The sequence below is a fragment of the Carettochelys insculpta genome, chromosome 10, assembly GCF_033958435.1.
Source record: "Carettochelys insculpta isolate YL-2023 chromosome 10, ASM3395843v1, whole genome shotgun sequence".
Classification (NCBI taxonomy): domain Eukaryota; kingdom Metazoa; phylum Chordata; order Testudines; family Carettochelyidae; genus Carettochelys; species Carettochelys insculpta.
This window is the reverse complement of record NC_134146.1, coordinates 43,993,400-44,007,353: the sequence shown is the minus strand read 5'-3', so window position 1 is coordinate 44,007,353 and position 13,954 is coordinate 43,993,400. Positions and strand designations below refer to the sequence as shown.

Below are 13,954 nucleotides of genomic sequence, written 5' to 3'. Positions count from 1 at the left end.
TTTGGCTGGCACGGGGGCAGCTGGTGGAAAACCAAAGCCCAGTGGCACCAGCGCGGTTCGGGAGCTTCGCCTGCCCTGTGAGAAACTGACCAGGTGACAGCTCCCCAGCGCAGTCCGGCGCGGGAGCGAGCGGCACAAACGTGCTGCTTGAAATTTACAAGCAACACGCGTGTCCTCCCAGGCTGAACGCGTCTGAGGCTTTAGCTGCGGTCCTGATCGCCCGTCCTGGCCAAAGGTGCAAAGAAAAGGAGGCGGAATACTCTGGCCTCTGTGCCTTTGCTCCATCTCCCTGCGCCCCGGGATGTGGTGCGCGGCGAGGAAGAATGCCATGCATCCCCCTTCATCTCCCGCTGACCGGACTCAATAGCGCATCAAAGCGAGCATTGTTTAAAGGTTGAGGGGGGGACAACCAGGACTAGGCAGAGACTCCTCGCTGCTGCCAGCTCCTGCGGGGGAGGGGAGAGTTTTCCAAATAAACCCTGTGCGGTGGAATTACATTTCCAGGGTGAAGGGGCCGTGGAGAGGGGAGGGGCGTCTGTCAGCCCGGAGCAGCCGCTCCCAAACAGGTAGTTGTGCCAAGCACCGAGCAACACACCCTGGAAAGAGTTGGGTGTGCGGCTTCACCTTACCCCTCAGCCAGGGGAGGGGAGCCTGGGGTCGGCAGGAGGGGCAGCTCACGCCACTGGTGGATGGTGCTGAGTGTCTCTCCCTGTAGCGCCCAGGGAGCGCCTTTAAAAACATCTCCTTGCCCAGCAGAGAAGTGGGGACCCGTCTGGTTCCATCGCAGGACTCAGTACAATGAAAGTTTCCAAACCCAGGCCCTGGCGTGTACTGTGAGCGATCCCTGGGTAGGGGGAAAGGCCGGGGGGGGGGGGTCAGCCAGTTCTCTTGGTACTGCTTTTGGGGTGACTTGGTTATTGAGCTCGGAATCTGCCCAGCGCCTCTTTGAGGAGTCGGGAAGTTTTGCACCAACTCGGCGAGGGTAAGAAAATAAAACGCTCGGCCCCGGCCAGCCGCCAGAAAGGGAACAGGTAACAGAAAGGCAGAAATGCCCCCGGCTTCCGCACCGCAGCTGGAGCCGTCACAGGCGGCCTGGCAGCTTTCCTGACATTTACAAAATAATGTCATGCGTAACTTGCAAACTCTCCAAACTGTTACCAAACAAACCTTCCCCGAGGCTGGGGCGCGCGTTCTCTTCTTTATAAACAAAGTGATAGTGAACAAAAAAAAAAAAAAATCCACCCCAGGCTGGCAGGAGAGAAACCACTGATAACTGGGGCAGAACCCGAGCGTCTTGGACCAGCCACGAATATGGTATGCGTGCTTCGACTTCCCAGCTAACTCTGCCACAGACCGTGCTGGGTAGCAACCAAGGGAAAGGGGTGTATTTACTTCTGGAAGATTTAGGTTGTTGCTAGGATGTGAGAACAAAAAATCTTCAATAAGGCCGGGGGGAGGTGGGGGCCGGGAGGGGGTTATAAGGTTTGTCACAGGGAAAAGTGCAGACATCTGCTGGAACTTCCATATCTAAGCTGTTCATTTACAGGAGCCAACTTCTGAAATCTCCACAATTAGATCTGCATTGTTCTTTCTCAACAACACTGCCTAGAAAGAAAAGGTCTTCTCTGTCGGGGCCAATCCAACGAAGCGTTTGACGTTATTAAATAATAAAGCGATTGTGATTTACATTGTTGTTCAGAAAAAGGGCCAATTATCCACTGTTATGTTGCCATAAAGATCATATTAACTCGAATTAGTAATCAAACAATATGCTCGCGTTAAAAAGTATAAGGGGGGGAGACAACGCGAGGTTACTGTTGCATCCTCACTTTTCCTTGTAAAACCAGCCACACAAATGCACTTGAAAGAGGAGCAGAAGTTTCAGACCAGAAATAACAAAAAAAAAACCAAACAAACAAACAAAAACGAAGAGAGGGAGCAGCGTGTGTGATTAATGGTCTCCCGGGTTGGTTGTTTCCAATTAATTCAAAGGCACCCAAATCTCATATTGATTTCCAGTTTACAACTGTTTTATGAATTAATTCATCCTTCTAAGTAGTATCAAAGGGACACGTTCCACCATGATGGACGCGCAGTCTGGCTCTATGGTTTCTTTAAGAACCGCCGTGACTTTAAAAGGCCTTTGTTTTCAAACCAACCAAGAGCCCAAATACAACCGAAATGGAAATCCAGGCGCATCCTTGCACGCTGGTAAATGTTCTCTTCCATAATCAAATAATTATTTTTTATTAAGGCCGCTATTAGGTTTATAACTCGTTTCCCACTTAAATTTGTGCAACCAACCACGGTAATCTAAATAGGTTTGACTTGCCCCATGGGTGCCTAACGTAAGCGTTAATAAGAAGGATTAATTATGGGTGTGTATCAATAGGACACAAAGGCGATCAAGTAGCACTGGGGGGGAAGAAAGTGGAAACCTAGAGCCGAGAAGCTTGGGTCTTGGAGTAGCCGTCGTTTGCAGGTCCTTGCGGCAGATTGTATTTGTTGACACCTAATCCGGAAAAATAATGGCGCCCTAAAGCAAAACCGAGCACCTTTTAACAGCCACGGTTGGATAAAGTTAGGGGTCGAAACTAAGAGCTTCAACTTGTTGGCTGTAAATAAAGCCGGGTGCTTCGGAAACCAGCCAGAGACCCAATCCCAGCTACCCTGCGATACGATCAGTCATCTGGTTTGCAAAATATCTCGAGGACCTTTCCTTTTGCATTTACACAAGATCTATCCCCTCGTGACAAGGATGACAAGATCTGACCCCGGAAAACAAATAAGTCACTTATTAGACTCTGCTCCCCCCTTCCGCCCCGTGCAATTTATTGCAAACACGTTTTGTTATCAGTCTGGGGGTTGAGGGAAGGAGAGAGAAGGGGGGGGTGGAAACGGTCTTACTTCGAACTCAGTAATACCTGGTTAGCTGTCAGTCCCCTGTTTAACACTATTCAGCCAAGTCATGGCTTTGCAGCGTGATTCCGAAGCTGCTGCTATTTGTTGCCACGATTTTTTTTTTAAGTTTTACAGTGACATGGGTTTTTATAAGCAAACACAGAGCAATTTTCCTGCGCGCAATGCATCAGCAAGTATAGCCCAAAGGGGCTAATCTACTTCGTGCGGGAGGAGCGCAAGAGAAACCAACCACACGAAGCAGCAGGGCGCTGAGCTCGCAGGGATGCTGTGAAAACACCTTTTCATTGACTAGTTTGTGCCAGCGGAGAAGGCAGAACCGCCTGCTGAAGAGTTAGCTCTTGGTCTTCATAATATTAGGAGCAAACGTCTGAGTAACCAAAGGTAACAGACTAGATTCTTATTTGCAGATCGTCAAAAAGATGCAAAAACAAGCCGGGAAAAAAACAGCCCCTGCCGGGTCAGGGGAAGTGAAAACTTTATCCTCCCATAAAGATAATTTATGAAGTCAAAAAAAAAATGAGCCTGCGGGATTAGCAGGAGTTCTTGTATAGGATTAGACATTTCACATCCCCTTAGAACGGTGTCACTCCTTCCACCCATTGCATTATTATTATTATTATCATTAAAAAAATCTTTCCCTATTCCCAGCCCTTGGGAACCGGTTTTATTAATCGAGTCGGCTGCTCGGGGCGAGCTGCCTGGCAGTAAAGGGGAGACACTTTAAAACCCGCGATTAAACCCAAGCTGCTCGCCTAGAGAGCCCAGCAGAATCCACCTCTGGTTCAGGAGTCACAAATGTTCATTACAAGAGAACCTAACTCGCGCTACTGTGTAGCCACTTTGTGAACTCAGGGCTGTGGAAGGGGGGGGAGAAAGTCTGAAAGTGTGAGCTGATGCCATGCTGGCTGGCAGTGTGTGGTCTATTGTAGGGAATGTGCTTTTTCCAAGGAACAGAGCGGGGCCTCCTCCTCTTCCTTCCCCCAGCACTGCTGCACCTGCCCTGGATCAGGGAGCTGCTGCCATTCACCACATCCCCATAGAAGACGTCTCTGACAGCACTCAATTCATTACATTTCTTCCTGCTTTTCAAACCAACACACACGCACGCACACACACACACACACACACACTCGCTCACGAAATGAGTATTGCCAATCAGGGAGCGAAAAAAGAAAAAAAACCCAACCCTTAACGTACTTTTCTCCTTGCAAGTGCTTTGGGATTTCAGTCCCCAGAGAACTCCCTTCCCAGCCACGTCCAACTTTTTAAGGTAAAGGAATCACTGTTTATCCTCTCTCCCCGAACGCCCAGATTACAGCTCCAGGGCGTTAAAGTAGGTGAAAAATCGGGGGGGGGGGGGTGAAGGGGCAGAGACTCTGGCGAATCGAGAAAGCAGGTGATTTAGTTTGCCCAAGGGAACGAACTCCAGATTTCTTCCTAACTGGTGAAGCGCAAGTAGGTTGAGGGGAGAAACAACCCGCCCAAACAGACTCTGAAAGTGCTCTGAAACCGTTCAAATCCTTGTATCGCAGGGCAGAATATTCCCACCGAGTCCTGGGGCTCCCCTCCCGCCCTACACCCCACTACAAGATTCAAGCATGACTGTGAGCTCACTAACTGAGCACTCAATAATGGGGGGGGGGACCACGGAATCTGTCCAGGCAAAGTTCTGCGAGGGAAAAACTCTCAGGGAGTGACTCAGGTTTTTTGGGGGGGGGCGATTTTTAATCCCTTGACCATCCATTTCCCAGGTGAAAGAACGAAAAAAAAAAAGCCCTCAGGACTTTAGCTCCCAGTATTTAAATCTACTGAGTCGGGGAGTCAACTGATGACCTTTACTCCAACCATTCAACCCCGGGATCATTCTGATGATTTCAACCCCCTTCCAAACAAAATCAAACGCGCTGATTGCGAAGAGCGTTCAGCTCCCCACCTTTTGTACAGGGGTGTCCAATTAAAGAAAAAGCCCAGAACTCTTTTTATTTTAAACTGAAGGGGGATATTTTGCCCCCAGAACAGTTGCATCGGTCGCCGGCCAGTGCAAATACCCACGTGTGCATTTCCGCTGTTTTGAAGTATCCCAGGCCCTAGCTGAAATCCTTCATACAAAGAAGCGAAAAGGAGCTCTCGCCTACCTTCTCTGCCAAATCCGATTGTCTTGTTTCAGATTTAGTAAATCTAGAATCTAAATCATTAAGATCCTGTCATTTCAAAAGGCCCTCAGCTGCATATAGATTTGCTGCTTCTGGCAACCGATTGAAATCAAGGAAGATGGGTGCACTTTGATTGACTTTTAATTGGACTGGAGAGTCAGAACTCACATGGCTCGCGGTGGGTGTATTTATAGAGACCTTCCAGCAGCCCAAACTCCCATTCCGAGAAGGACGAGATTGCTTTTGAAGCTCAGACTAATAATTTCATAACTGAGTCCCATTCAATCGGGCGCCGGTGACGTCACAGGGGTATTAGCATACTAGGAGGGGGATGAGGCCCGGGTGGCTGCAGTTGATAAGGTCTCTCCTGAGGAATTCGCTGCTTGTTTTAATTATTTCGCGGTCTTCCGCACGTTTGGCAATTGGGAAGGGCCGAAAGGGCCCCTCAGTTCAAGAAATGCTAAAAAGGACACGTTTAGGAGCGTCTGACGGGGCAAAAGGCGCCCAGCGCAGCCGCCCTCAGCGGGTTATTTCTTGCTGTCCTGGCAGTCCAGCAGAGCGCAGAGAAGCGGGCAGGGAAGTGGGGGTGTTTTACCCCGAAATTTGCATTGCATGAATTTAATGGGGGGGCCCTTTCAAAGCGTTCTCTGGTATATTCCAATCAACAAACCAACAGTCCTGACCCCACAGGTCCTTGCTCACTTGAGTGAAAGCTGCTCACGCGGGTGGGGTTACTCAGCCCTGGAGAGCTGAGTAGGTGGGTGCAGGATCGGGCCCACAGACAGGCGGATCTCGTGCGCTGGCGTTGTCCCCCCTCCCAACAACGCTAAGTGACTTCCATCTCAGACACGTGTTAACACGGCGGTCCCCATCCCATACCGAGTGAGACGCCACTAGGGAGGAAGGGATGCCCGGGCGCCCACGTTGCGCCAGCAAAACTCATTCAGCCAGGCGGAGGAGACGCCTGGGAGAGACAGAGGGGACCTGAGTGGCTGTTTTCAATACCCACCCCGCGGAAATCTCCCAGCCCCGGCGGCTGCGGCCTGCCAGTTTGCAAAGCGCCGTTCTTTTCGAACTCCTGTTCCCGCGTTCCCCGGGGAGCGGGCTCATGGCGCTGGGACCCGACTTCCCACTGAGTCCCGCACAATGTCAAGGCGAGGATGCTCCGGGCCGGCTCCCGCGGTCAGCCCGCGGACATCTGGTTCAGCCCTGCGCCTCTCCGGGTCCGGGGGTTGCCAGGAGGTGCCTGGAGGAGCGGGGACTTGCTCGGGGCTTTGCTGGAGTCCCTCGCCAGCGGGCCTGCCTAGGCCACTGACGTCAGCGGTAACTGGTCCCACTGACTCGGCAGCCAACTCATCCCAGCCCCCAGCTGCAGCTTGTGATAATGCTCCCCTCCCCCTCCCCTTTTGCTCGGGAATTACAAACCTACGCACCTGAGCGCGTAACCCAGCAAAACCTCGCGAACATCCGGGTGGAGATCGGACTCTCTCGCAGCCCTACACATTACGCAGATCCCCTATACAGGCGCCTATGAATAGGGGCAGCTGGAAAATGCGCTGCCATCCGCATGTGGCTCTCAACAGCCGCCCCAGGAAAGCCGCGTGCCCCGAAAGAGTTGGATGCGAAGTTGAGACAATGGCCTTTCGGGCAGACCACGCGCATCACTCAACATCCTGCTCCAGCGGGAGAGGCTGCGCTCATGCCCCGTTACGGGCCAGGTTTCAAAGCACCAGGCCTTTTAAAAGAGGGGTGAAGCAGGGCTTCGCTTACACTTTATTTCAGACACCTCACCATCGCTTCTCCGTTCGCACTGTCGGCACTGCAAGGCAACTTTCACTCCGATGAGATCCTAGCCGTCGCTCTTATATATATAAAAGCATATATAAAGAATATATACGACTCTCCCCGAAAACGTGCTCACTCATTAACTCCCTCCTTTAAACACAGCCATAAAAAGGCTCAAATCCTGCAGATGTAAATGTACTCGGGAGGAAATACCCCTCTGGAGAATACAAGAAACGCTTCCCAGAAAATACATTTGGAAACATTGCTCCATAACGTCTCTGAATTGCAATGAAAACGTCTCGCTTGCTGCCTTTCCCTCAATGGAAACACACGCACAAATCTGTGGGCTAGTGGGAGAGCACACCGCTAAAATGCACAATGGAAGGGTTTTGCAACGTCTACCACCCCCTCTGCTTGAAGTGTACGGCACCAGCAAGCGGAAATAATCCTCGGGTCTTGTAAATAGCGAGCCAGACTGCGACACATGAAATATACAAGGTGAAATCAATCAGGAATATTGTTCAGTTATAAACCTAACGGTGCGCGACGGCTGTCAGAAGCAAAGGGTTAGGTTCTTCCGTGGCATTTCGACTCGCCGTACCATAGAGAAACATGCCATTTCTAGCGTCCCCATTCTTTTAAAAAAAGGCTGAAAACAACAACTCACTGCTGTGCCGCAGCTCCTTGCCAAGTGGACGTGGTTCCTCAAAAAAAGCCAAATCTGCCCAGCTCTGGAAATTCCCCGGGCATCCTCAGAAAAGCTGGTTTTAATTACCCCAACTAAGCTGTGGTGCTAACTAGCAAGCGATCAAACCGCAATCAAACTTCAATCTCTGAGCAGTTAGCTATAGACTGTCAGCAATTGAAAAGTAAACCCGGTACACACAAAGGCGCTGTTTAATTTTCTTGTTGTAATGGCTCTAAATGAGTAGCCCATCACTATGCAGTTAAGCGGTATTGCATGTCCCCCTGAGGCGTTGATCAGTTCTTTTTAATGTGAGAAAACTGGCAGCTCGAAAACCGTCAATGGAGCTCCCACAACAAAAGTCCTGAAAAGCTGAATGAATTGGGTTTGTAATTACTGCCTCCCGCTCCCCCCTTGCAGCTTATCTCATTCACACGACATATATTATTGCCACCTAATCTCAATCTCAACATTTTTAGTATCTGCTCCTCCGGACAGGTTCGTGGCAGAAATTAAACCAGATGAAATTACCAAGAAAAAAAAATCGCTCCCAGCAACAAAAATGTTAACACCCTTGTGTGCGAGGCGAGGCCGGGACAGCTTTTAAAAAAATCGCAGGGTTGGATTTCCTGCAGTCCGAAGAGCAGCGTTTGGAAATACATCATTGCAAATCTCCTGGGCTGCTCAGCGGGCCTTCGATTTTAATACTTGAGTTAGATCGGGAGTGAAATAAATGAAGTGTATCTAATCATACCTATCACCCCGGGCCTCTTTCCTTCACAATATATAGGATTTCAATGGCTCAGCTATCTGCATCCTTTCCTCCAGACAGCTATACAGGTCTCTCGCCTGTTAGGCGTAAAGAGAGAGTAAGGTTGTGGAGCAAGACAGTGTAATGATCACGCGCAGCTCTTGGTCGCTGACAGAAGAGCAACGAGCCCCAGAAAGCAAAACATGTTTTCTGTCAAGAAATGGCTTACGGGAGAAGGCAGCCGGTTCCCCCTTGGCGGCCCTGTGTATTTAAACTCGCAAGGCAGCGGTGATGGGAAACCGTCTCCCGAGGGTTGCAACTGTAAGAATCTGTCGGTTGTAGGAATAAGTACGGCTATTACAACCAAATCTACTAACAGTCTAAATAATTAATTGAACCATTGCTCTTTGACCCTTAGAAAGTCCAGTAGGGACCCGTTTGTAGTAATAATACCCCCGAATGAGCCCTTGTCAAATATTCATTTAGTGGTTAATGTGAACCATTCCCCGGGGACTGTCTGTAATACCAGCTTCCCAGCCTTGGCAAGAAACCTTGCTAATCTACTTCTCTAGTTCAGGGAAATATTTGAGCACTCCTTCCTCAAAAGGTTGTCAAAAGGAAAAAAAAAATCACAGGGGAAACTATAATCTTATCCTTGGGTTCATTTCTGCCCTGGGGAAGGTTAGTGGAAGATGACAATACCACCTTTCACCGAGCATCAACGGTGCTTTAAAAGCACCTACACATTCAGAGTATCAAAGTAAAATAAAAATACTGCTACTGCCCATTGCAGCTAGAATAAACGATGGCTTAAGGTAATATTTTGGTTGAAACAACTCCTGGGATTGCTTAATGTGCCGAACTGGGAATTAGCAATGGTCAACGCCACTCTTCTAAGTAGTAATTTTGAAATCAATCCATTTAGCTTTACGTATCCCACCTGTGTTTGGTTTGCTCTGCAGCTTTATAACAATAATTCACAGAGAGACCAGACTTTTAAAAATAATATTTACACCATGTACCAAAAGCTCATTTTAAGCCATTTGCCAATGCAGAAAAAGTTGCTGAATTCACTTCGCATTCAGCTGTGGCTTGCTCCCTTTTGTTTACTGGCATTACCTCGCCCTCTGCGTAAAATAAAAAAAAGCACATTTCAAATTACCCCCCTCGAGTATTTCTCTGACCACTTCAGAAAGTGCCCATATTTTATTGCTGTTAATTGGCTAAGATTCACAGTGCGTTCTTAAATGAATGGCAGCGCGACTGGGGTTTTATTCAAAGTTCTCTTTTATCAGATGTGTAAGCGAAAGCGGGAAATGTAGTTGTTACCACATGAATAATCCCCTAGATGCATTGCAAATGCTGGGCAACTCTGCGAAATTCTTTTAGTCTTTGCACTGAGTAAGAAGAAGCGGGGGGGGGGGGGTAGAGAAAAAAAAGCTTGTAATCTGGCATAACAGCTGACCTACAAGTACAGCCCGGTGCAAGAAATAGAAGGAAAGGCTGGAAATAGAAACAGTGATCCAAACTCCACATCCTTTAGGCTGCAATTTTAGTTTTCATTCGGGCAGGCAGGGAAAGGTGTAGAGGCCAGAATAATTTAAAATCCACCATTACCACCTGAAACCCCAATAACCCCGTTGTCTGAGCCGGAGTGCAAGCCACTAATAATATACATATAGATTTAAACCCCCCATAGACCCGGTCACAAAGAGAGCTACAGCTTGGTCAATGTACTCTGCATAGGTAAGACCTGGACCCCTTCCCTCACAGTGTATAACACATTCGGGGGGGGGGGGGGAATGGCCCAGTAGGTTAACGAATCACAATTTCTTGGCTGTTTTGAGTTGGCTCTTTGGATTCCTGAGGCAGACCTGTGCCTGTCCCAGGGACGCAGCTCCAGCGGGGAATGAATATTCAACACTCGGGCTTAAATTTCCACGGATGCGTTTCCCTGAAAAATACGCCCCTTGACCTACAACAGCAACTTTCCTGCATTTAGCACGCGTGAAGTTATCACCTCTTTCGCTTTGCCGTTCGATGGCCTCGCACGGGTGGGGCCCGAGATTGGTCTAGTTCCCAGCTACAACCAGTGAGCTCTGCAACGGCGGTTAGGACGGTACAAAGTAAAAATCTACCTCTGAGCGACGGCTGGGCTCTTCTTTTATTTGGCTGGCGCGAACGCTTCTCTTGGGCTTGAGTTTGTTACCATCTGCAGAGACTGTCCGGGCTTGGGCTACACCGCGCTGGCTAGTTAAGAAATAGGAGTCAAGAAACAGCTGTGATATAGCGTGAAAGGCTTTGGCGTAAGAGTTAGTTTTATCTACCCCCAACCTCCCCCCCGCCCCAGCCACACAGCACACACCTAATTCCACCCCGGGAAAATGGAGGAGTGGAAAGTTGATGAAGCCACAAACACACCCACAAAACCCCGGGCCAACGCAACCATCACACGCTGGTGGCACTTTTTAGAGCTATTGTATTATGCTCCTCACACCATTAAGGCAAATCCCCCCTCCCCCCATACACTGTATTCCCAAAAGAAGAACGCACCGGTTTTAGAACAAATCAAAAGGACCACGACTCTTCTTTGTTGCCTTTCCAGTCCCTGTGATTATGCCACTGCAGTCCATGGGACTTGAAATCGATTGCAAGACTCCTGTCCAGACCACAGCCCTTGCATGGCAACAAGTGGTGCGACAGCCGTTTATACAGCGTAAGGTGCAACTTCAACATTTTTCAATCCAAAAGGTCACACCTAGTTTTGCAACGAAAGCTGGTCCAGTTTACAAGGGGCTGATCATCTTGGCATGTATTATCTATTTGGCTGTAGCGTTTATAACACAGCACCCAGCTGACATCTTAAACTGCACGAATCCTGAACAAGATTTGCATGACAAAAATAAATCCAAGACTCAAACGTCACTTCAGTGTCCATATGTTGAAAATTTATTTATCTCAAACTGTGCATAATGGAGTAAAAACTTAACTCGAATATGTACCTGTTATAAGGATGGTATTAGTTCAAATATATACATGGACTGTCGGCAGACTGATTTCAAATAATACAGAGCCGAATCTTTAAAATACAACTACGGAAAATGAGAAAAAAGAACTTAAAATATCATCACAATAAATTTACAGAAATATTACAAACCATAAGAAAATATTCCAAAACACAGTAATTTCAGTGGTTTTTTTGTTTTTGTTTTTTTTTGTTTTTTTTCTTTTTTGTTTGGTTTTTTTGTTTTTTTGTAATCTGAACAGGATGAAGTATGGAAACAAAAAAAGCTATTATAAATTAACAAACGGTGTGTGAACCTGCATGGCAATTTCTGCTTTTGAACAAGAAGTAAAAAAACAAAAAACAAAAACAAAAAGTACAATCTAAACTCTTGCCCTTTCATAGCAAAACATTTCAGTTGTTTTGCAAGTACTCATCCTACCTTTCTTTTTTTTTCTTTTGTACAATTTCTAAAACAATTAAAATGTCCAAATTTTGTAAAATAATAGCCACTCTTCTGCAGCTGCCACAAATTCAGCTGCAGTCATCACAATGTTCCAAGCAGACTGTTTTTTATTTTTGTTTGTTTTTATTAATTGGCAAATGCTCAAGTTTTTTCCCCCCATCTAAACAATGGACTTCTGATTGCCATGTTTATGTTGATAAATACTGTACAAAAGTTGCTTGCAAATATTAAAACATTTTTCTCTCGTCGCTTTTTGAGCCTAGCTCTAAATATTATTGGTAAAGACTTCTGCAAACTTTCCGCAAAGTTCCTACCGTTTCACTAGAACTTTTAAAAAGTTTTGTGTAATTTCTTCCCCCTCCAGAGCTATACAAGTTCCACGTCGGTTTCATTTCCGCCCTCCCCAGTTTTCTCTGTACAAAAATAGTCCCCCAAAAAAGTCCAGAATCTCTAATAAAAGTGTTTTTGTTTGTTTCTTTGTTTTGTTTAGTTTTCCTCCTCCTCCCCCACCTCCCCCCGAACCCTTTTGTCTTACATATGTGATAGAGGAAGTGTGCCATTAATGGCTGTACCAGGAACAGGTGCACTCTGGTAGTGTTGGGACATGTGAAGTCTGCTTGGGGCAGCTGGCTCTGGTATTTCAGCACTTGGGAGGTACATGCTGATCATGTCCCGAAGGTCCCCAGCTTGGCATGGAGCCCTGGAATGGGAAGAAGAAGTGACTACGGGGGGGCTGGAGCTCGACTCCGTCTTGACCACGGAGCCCATGGAGCCCAGGGCCATGCCCGGGGTCCCTTGCTGGGAGTAAGACATGCTGTAGGTGGGCGACCCGTTCATGTAAGTCTGCGAGCTGGTCATGGAGTTGTACTGCAGGGCGCTCACGTCGTAGCGGTGCATGGGCTGCATCTGGGCCGCGTTGTGAGCGTTCAAGCCCGGGTGCTGCGGGTAGCCGAGCTGGTCTTGCATCATGCCATAGCCTCCGTTGGTCCAGCCGTTCATGTGCGCGTAACTGTCCATCCTCTGGTTCACCCCGGCGCCCAAGGCGGCCCCCACCCCGACCCCGCTGGTCATGGTATTGGTGCCCGGCGCCAGCAACCCCCCGGGCAACGTGTACTTATCCTTCTTCATGAGGGTCTTGGTTTTCCGCCGCGGGCGGTATTTATAATCCGGGTGCTCCTTCATGTGCAGGGCGCGCAGCCGCTTGGCTTCGTCGATGAACGGCCGCTTCTCCGCCTCGGATAAAAGTTTCCACTCCGCCCCGAGCCGCTTGCTGATCTCCGAGTTGTGCATCTTGGGGTTCTCCTGGGCCATCTTCCGCCGCTGGCCCCGCGACCACACCATGAAGGCGTTCATGGGCCGCTTGACCCGGTCCGGGCTGTTCTTCTGGTTGGTGGCGGCCGAGTTGGAGTTGCCCGTGCCTCCCCCCGAGGCCGGCTGGGGGGCGGGCGGCTTCAGCTCGGTCTCCATCATGTTGTACATTCACACGGCTCTGGCCGGGAGCGAGAGGCAGCCGCCGCCGCCGCACCGAGCCCCGCAGCTGGCCTGGCGATGCCCCCCGGGGAGGGGTGCGGAGGGGGGGGAGGGGGGCGCCCCAAAACCACGCGCTTGGCTCAGGCTCGGAGGCTTCCTCTGGGCGGGCGGGTTCGGCGCCGCCGCTGGGGGAAAGGCTCGGGGTTCGGAGCCCGGGGTGCGGTCCAACTTCGCCTGCTCCGCGGCGCCCGGCCACCTGCGCCCGGCCGCGCCAGCCAACGCCTCGGCCCCCTTTTTGCAAACCCGCCCGCGCTCCCTCTCTCCGCCTTGACAACTCCGGATACTTTTTTGAACAAGTTAATAGACAACCATCCATGTGATGGGGGCTTGTCAGGCAATAAATGGCTTTGCCCTGGCCAATCAGCGCGCGCCGGCTCCTCCACTGAGCACAAGCCTCTACCCCTGGTTTTGCATGAAACGGGGCGGGGGCTGCCAGCCGCCGCCGGGACGGCTCGGCGGGGGGAGGCGGGTCCAGGGGCAGGCGAGGCAGCCAGTGGGAAGCCGCTGGAGCCCCTCTGACAGCAACAGGTCACGCACGCCGGGTGGGGCGGGGGGGGGCAGCGGTGTGGCTGCGTTTAAAAACGAAACCACCGCCCCCAAAGCTTGGTGTGGGCGGGGGAGGGGGGGAGGCAGCCGCTAGCCCGGGCCAGCCAGGTAT

At 49.7% G+C, this 13,954-nt stretch overlaps 1 protein-coding gene across 1 annotated transcript; it reads right to left on the bottom strand.

The window, feature by feature from the left end:
- Positions 1 to 12,237: 12,237 nt before the first annotated feature.
- SOX2 (SRY-box transcription factor 2) lies at positions 12,238 to 13,538 on the bottom strand. Its single transcript, XM_075004185.1, has one exon. The coding sequence runs from the start codon at positions 13,243 to 13,245 to the stop codon at positions 12,298 to 12,300; it is 948 nt and encodes a 315-aa protein (XP_074860286.1). The 5' UTR covers positions 13,246 to 13,538; the 3' UTR covers positions 12,238 to 12,297.
- Between the last annotated feature and the right edge of the window lie 416 nt (positions 13,539 to 13,954).

Excerpts from the sequence above, each read along its gene's own strand:
- SOX2 (XM_075004185.1), bottom strand. The coding sequence starts at position 13,245 with ATGTACAACATGATGGAGACCGAGCTGAAGCCGCCCGCCCCCCAGCCG.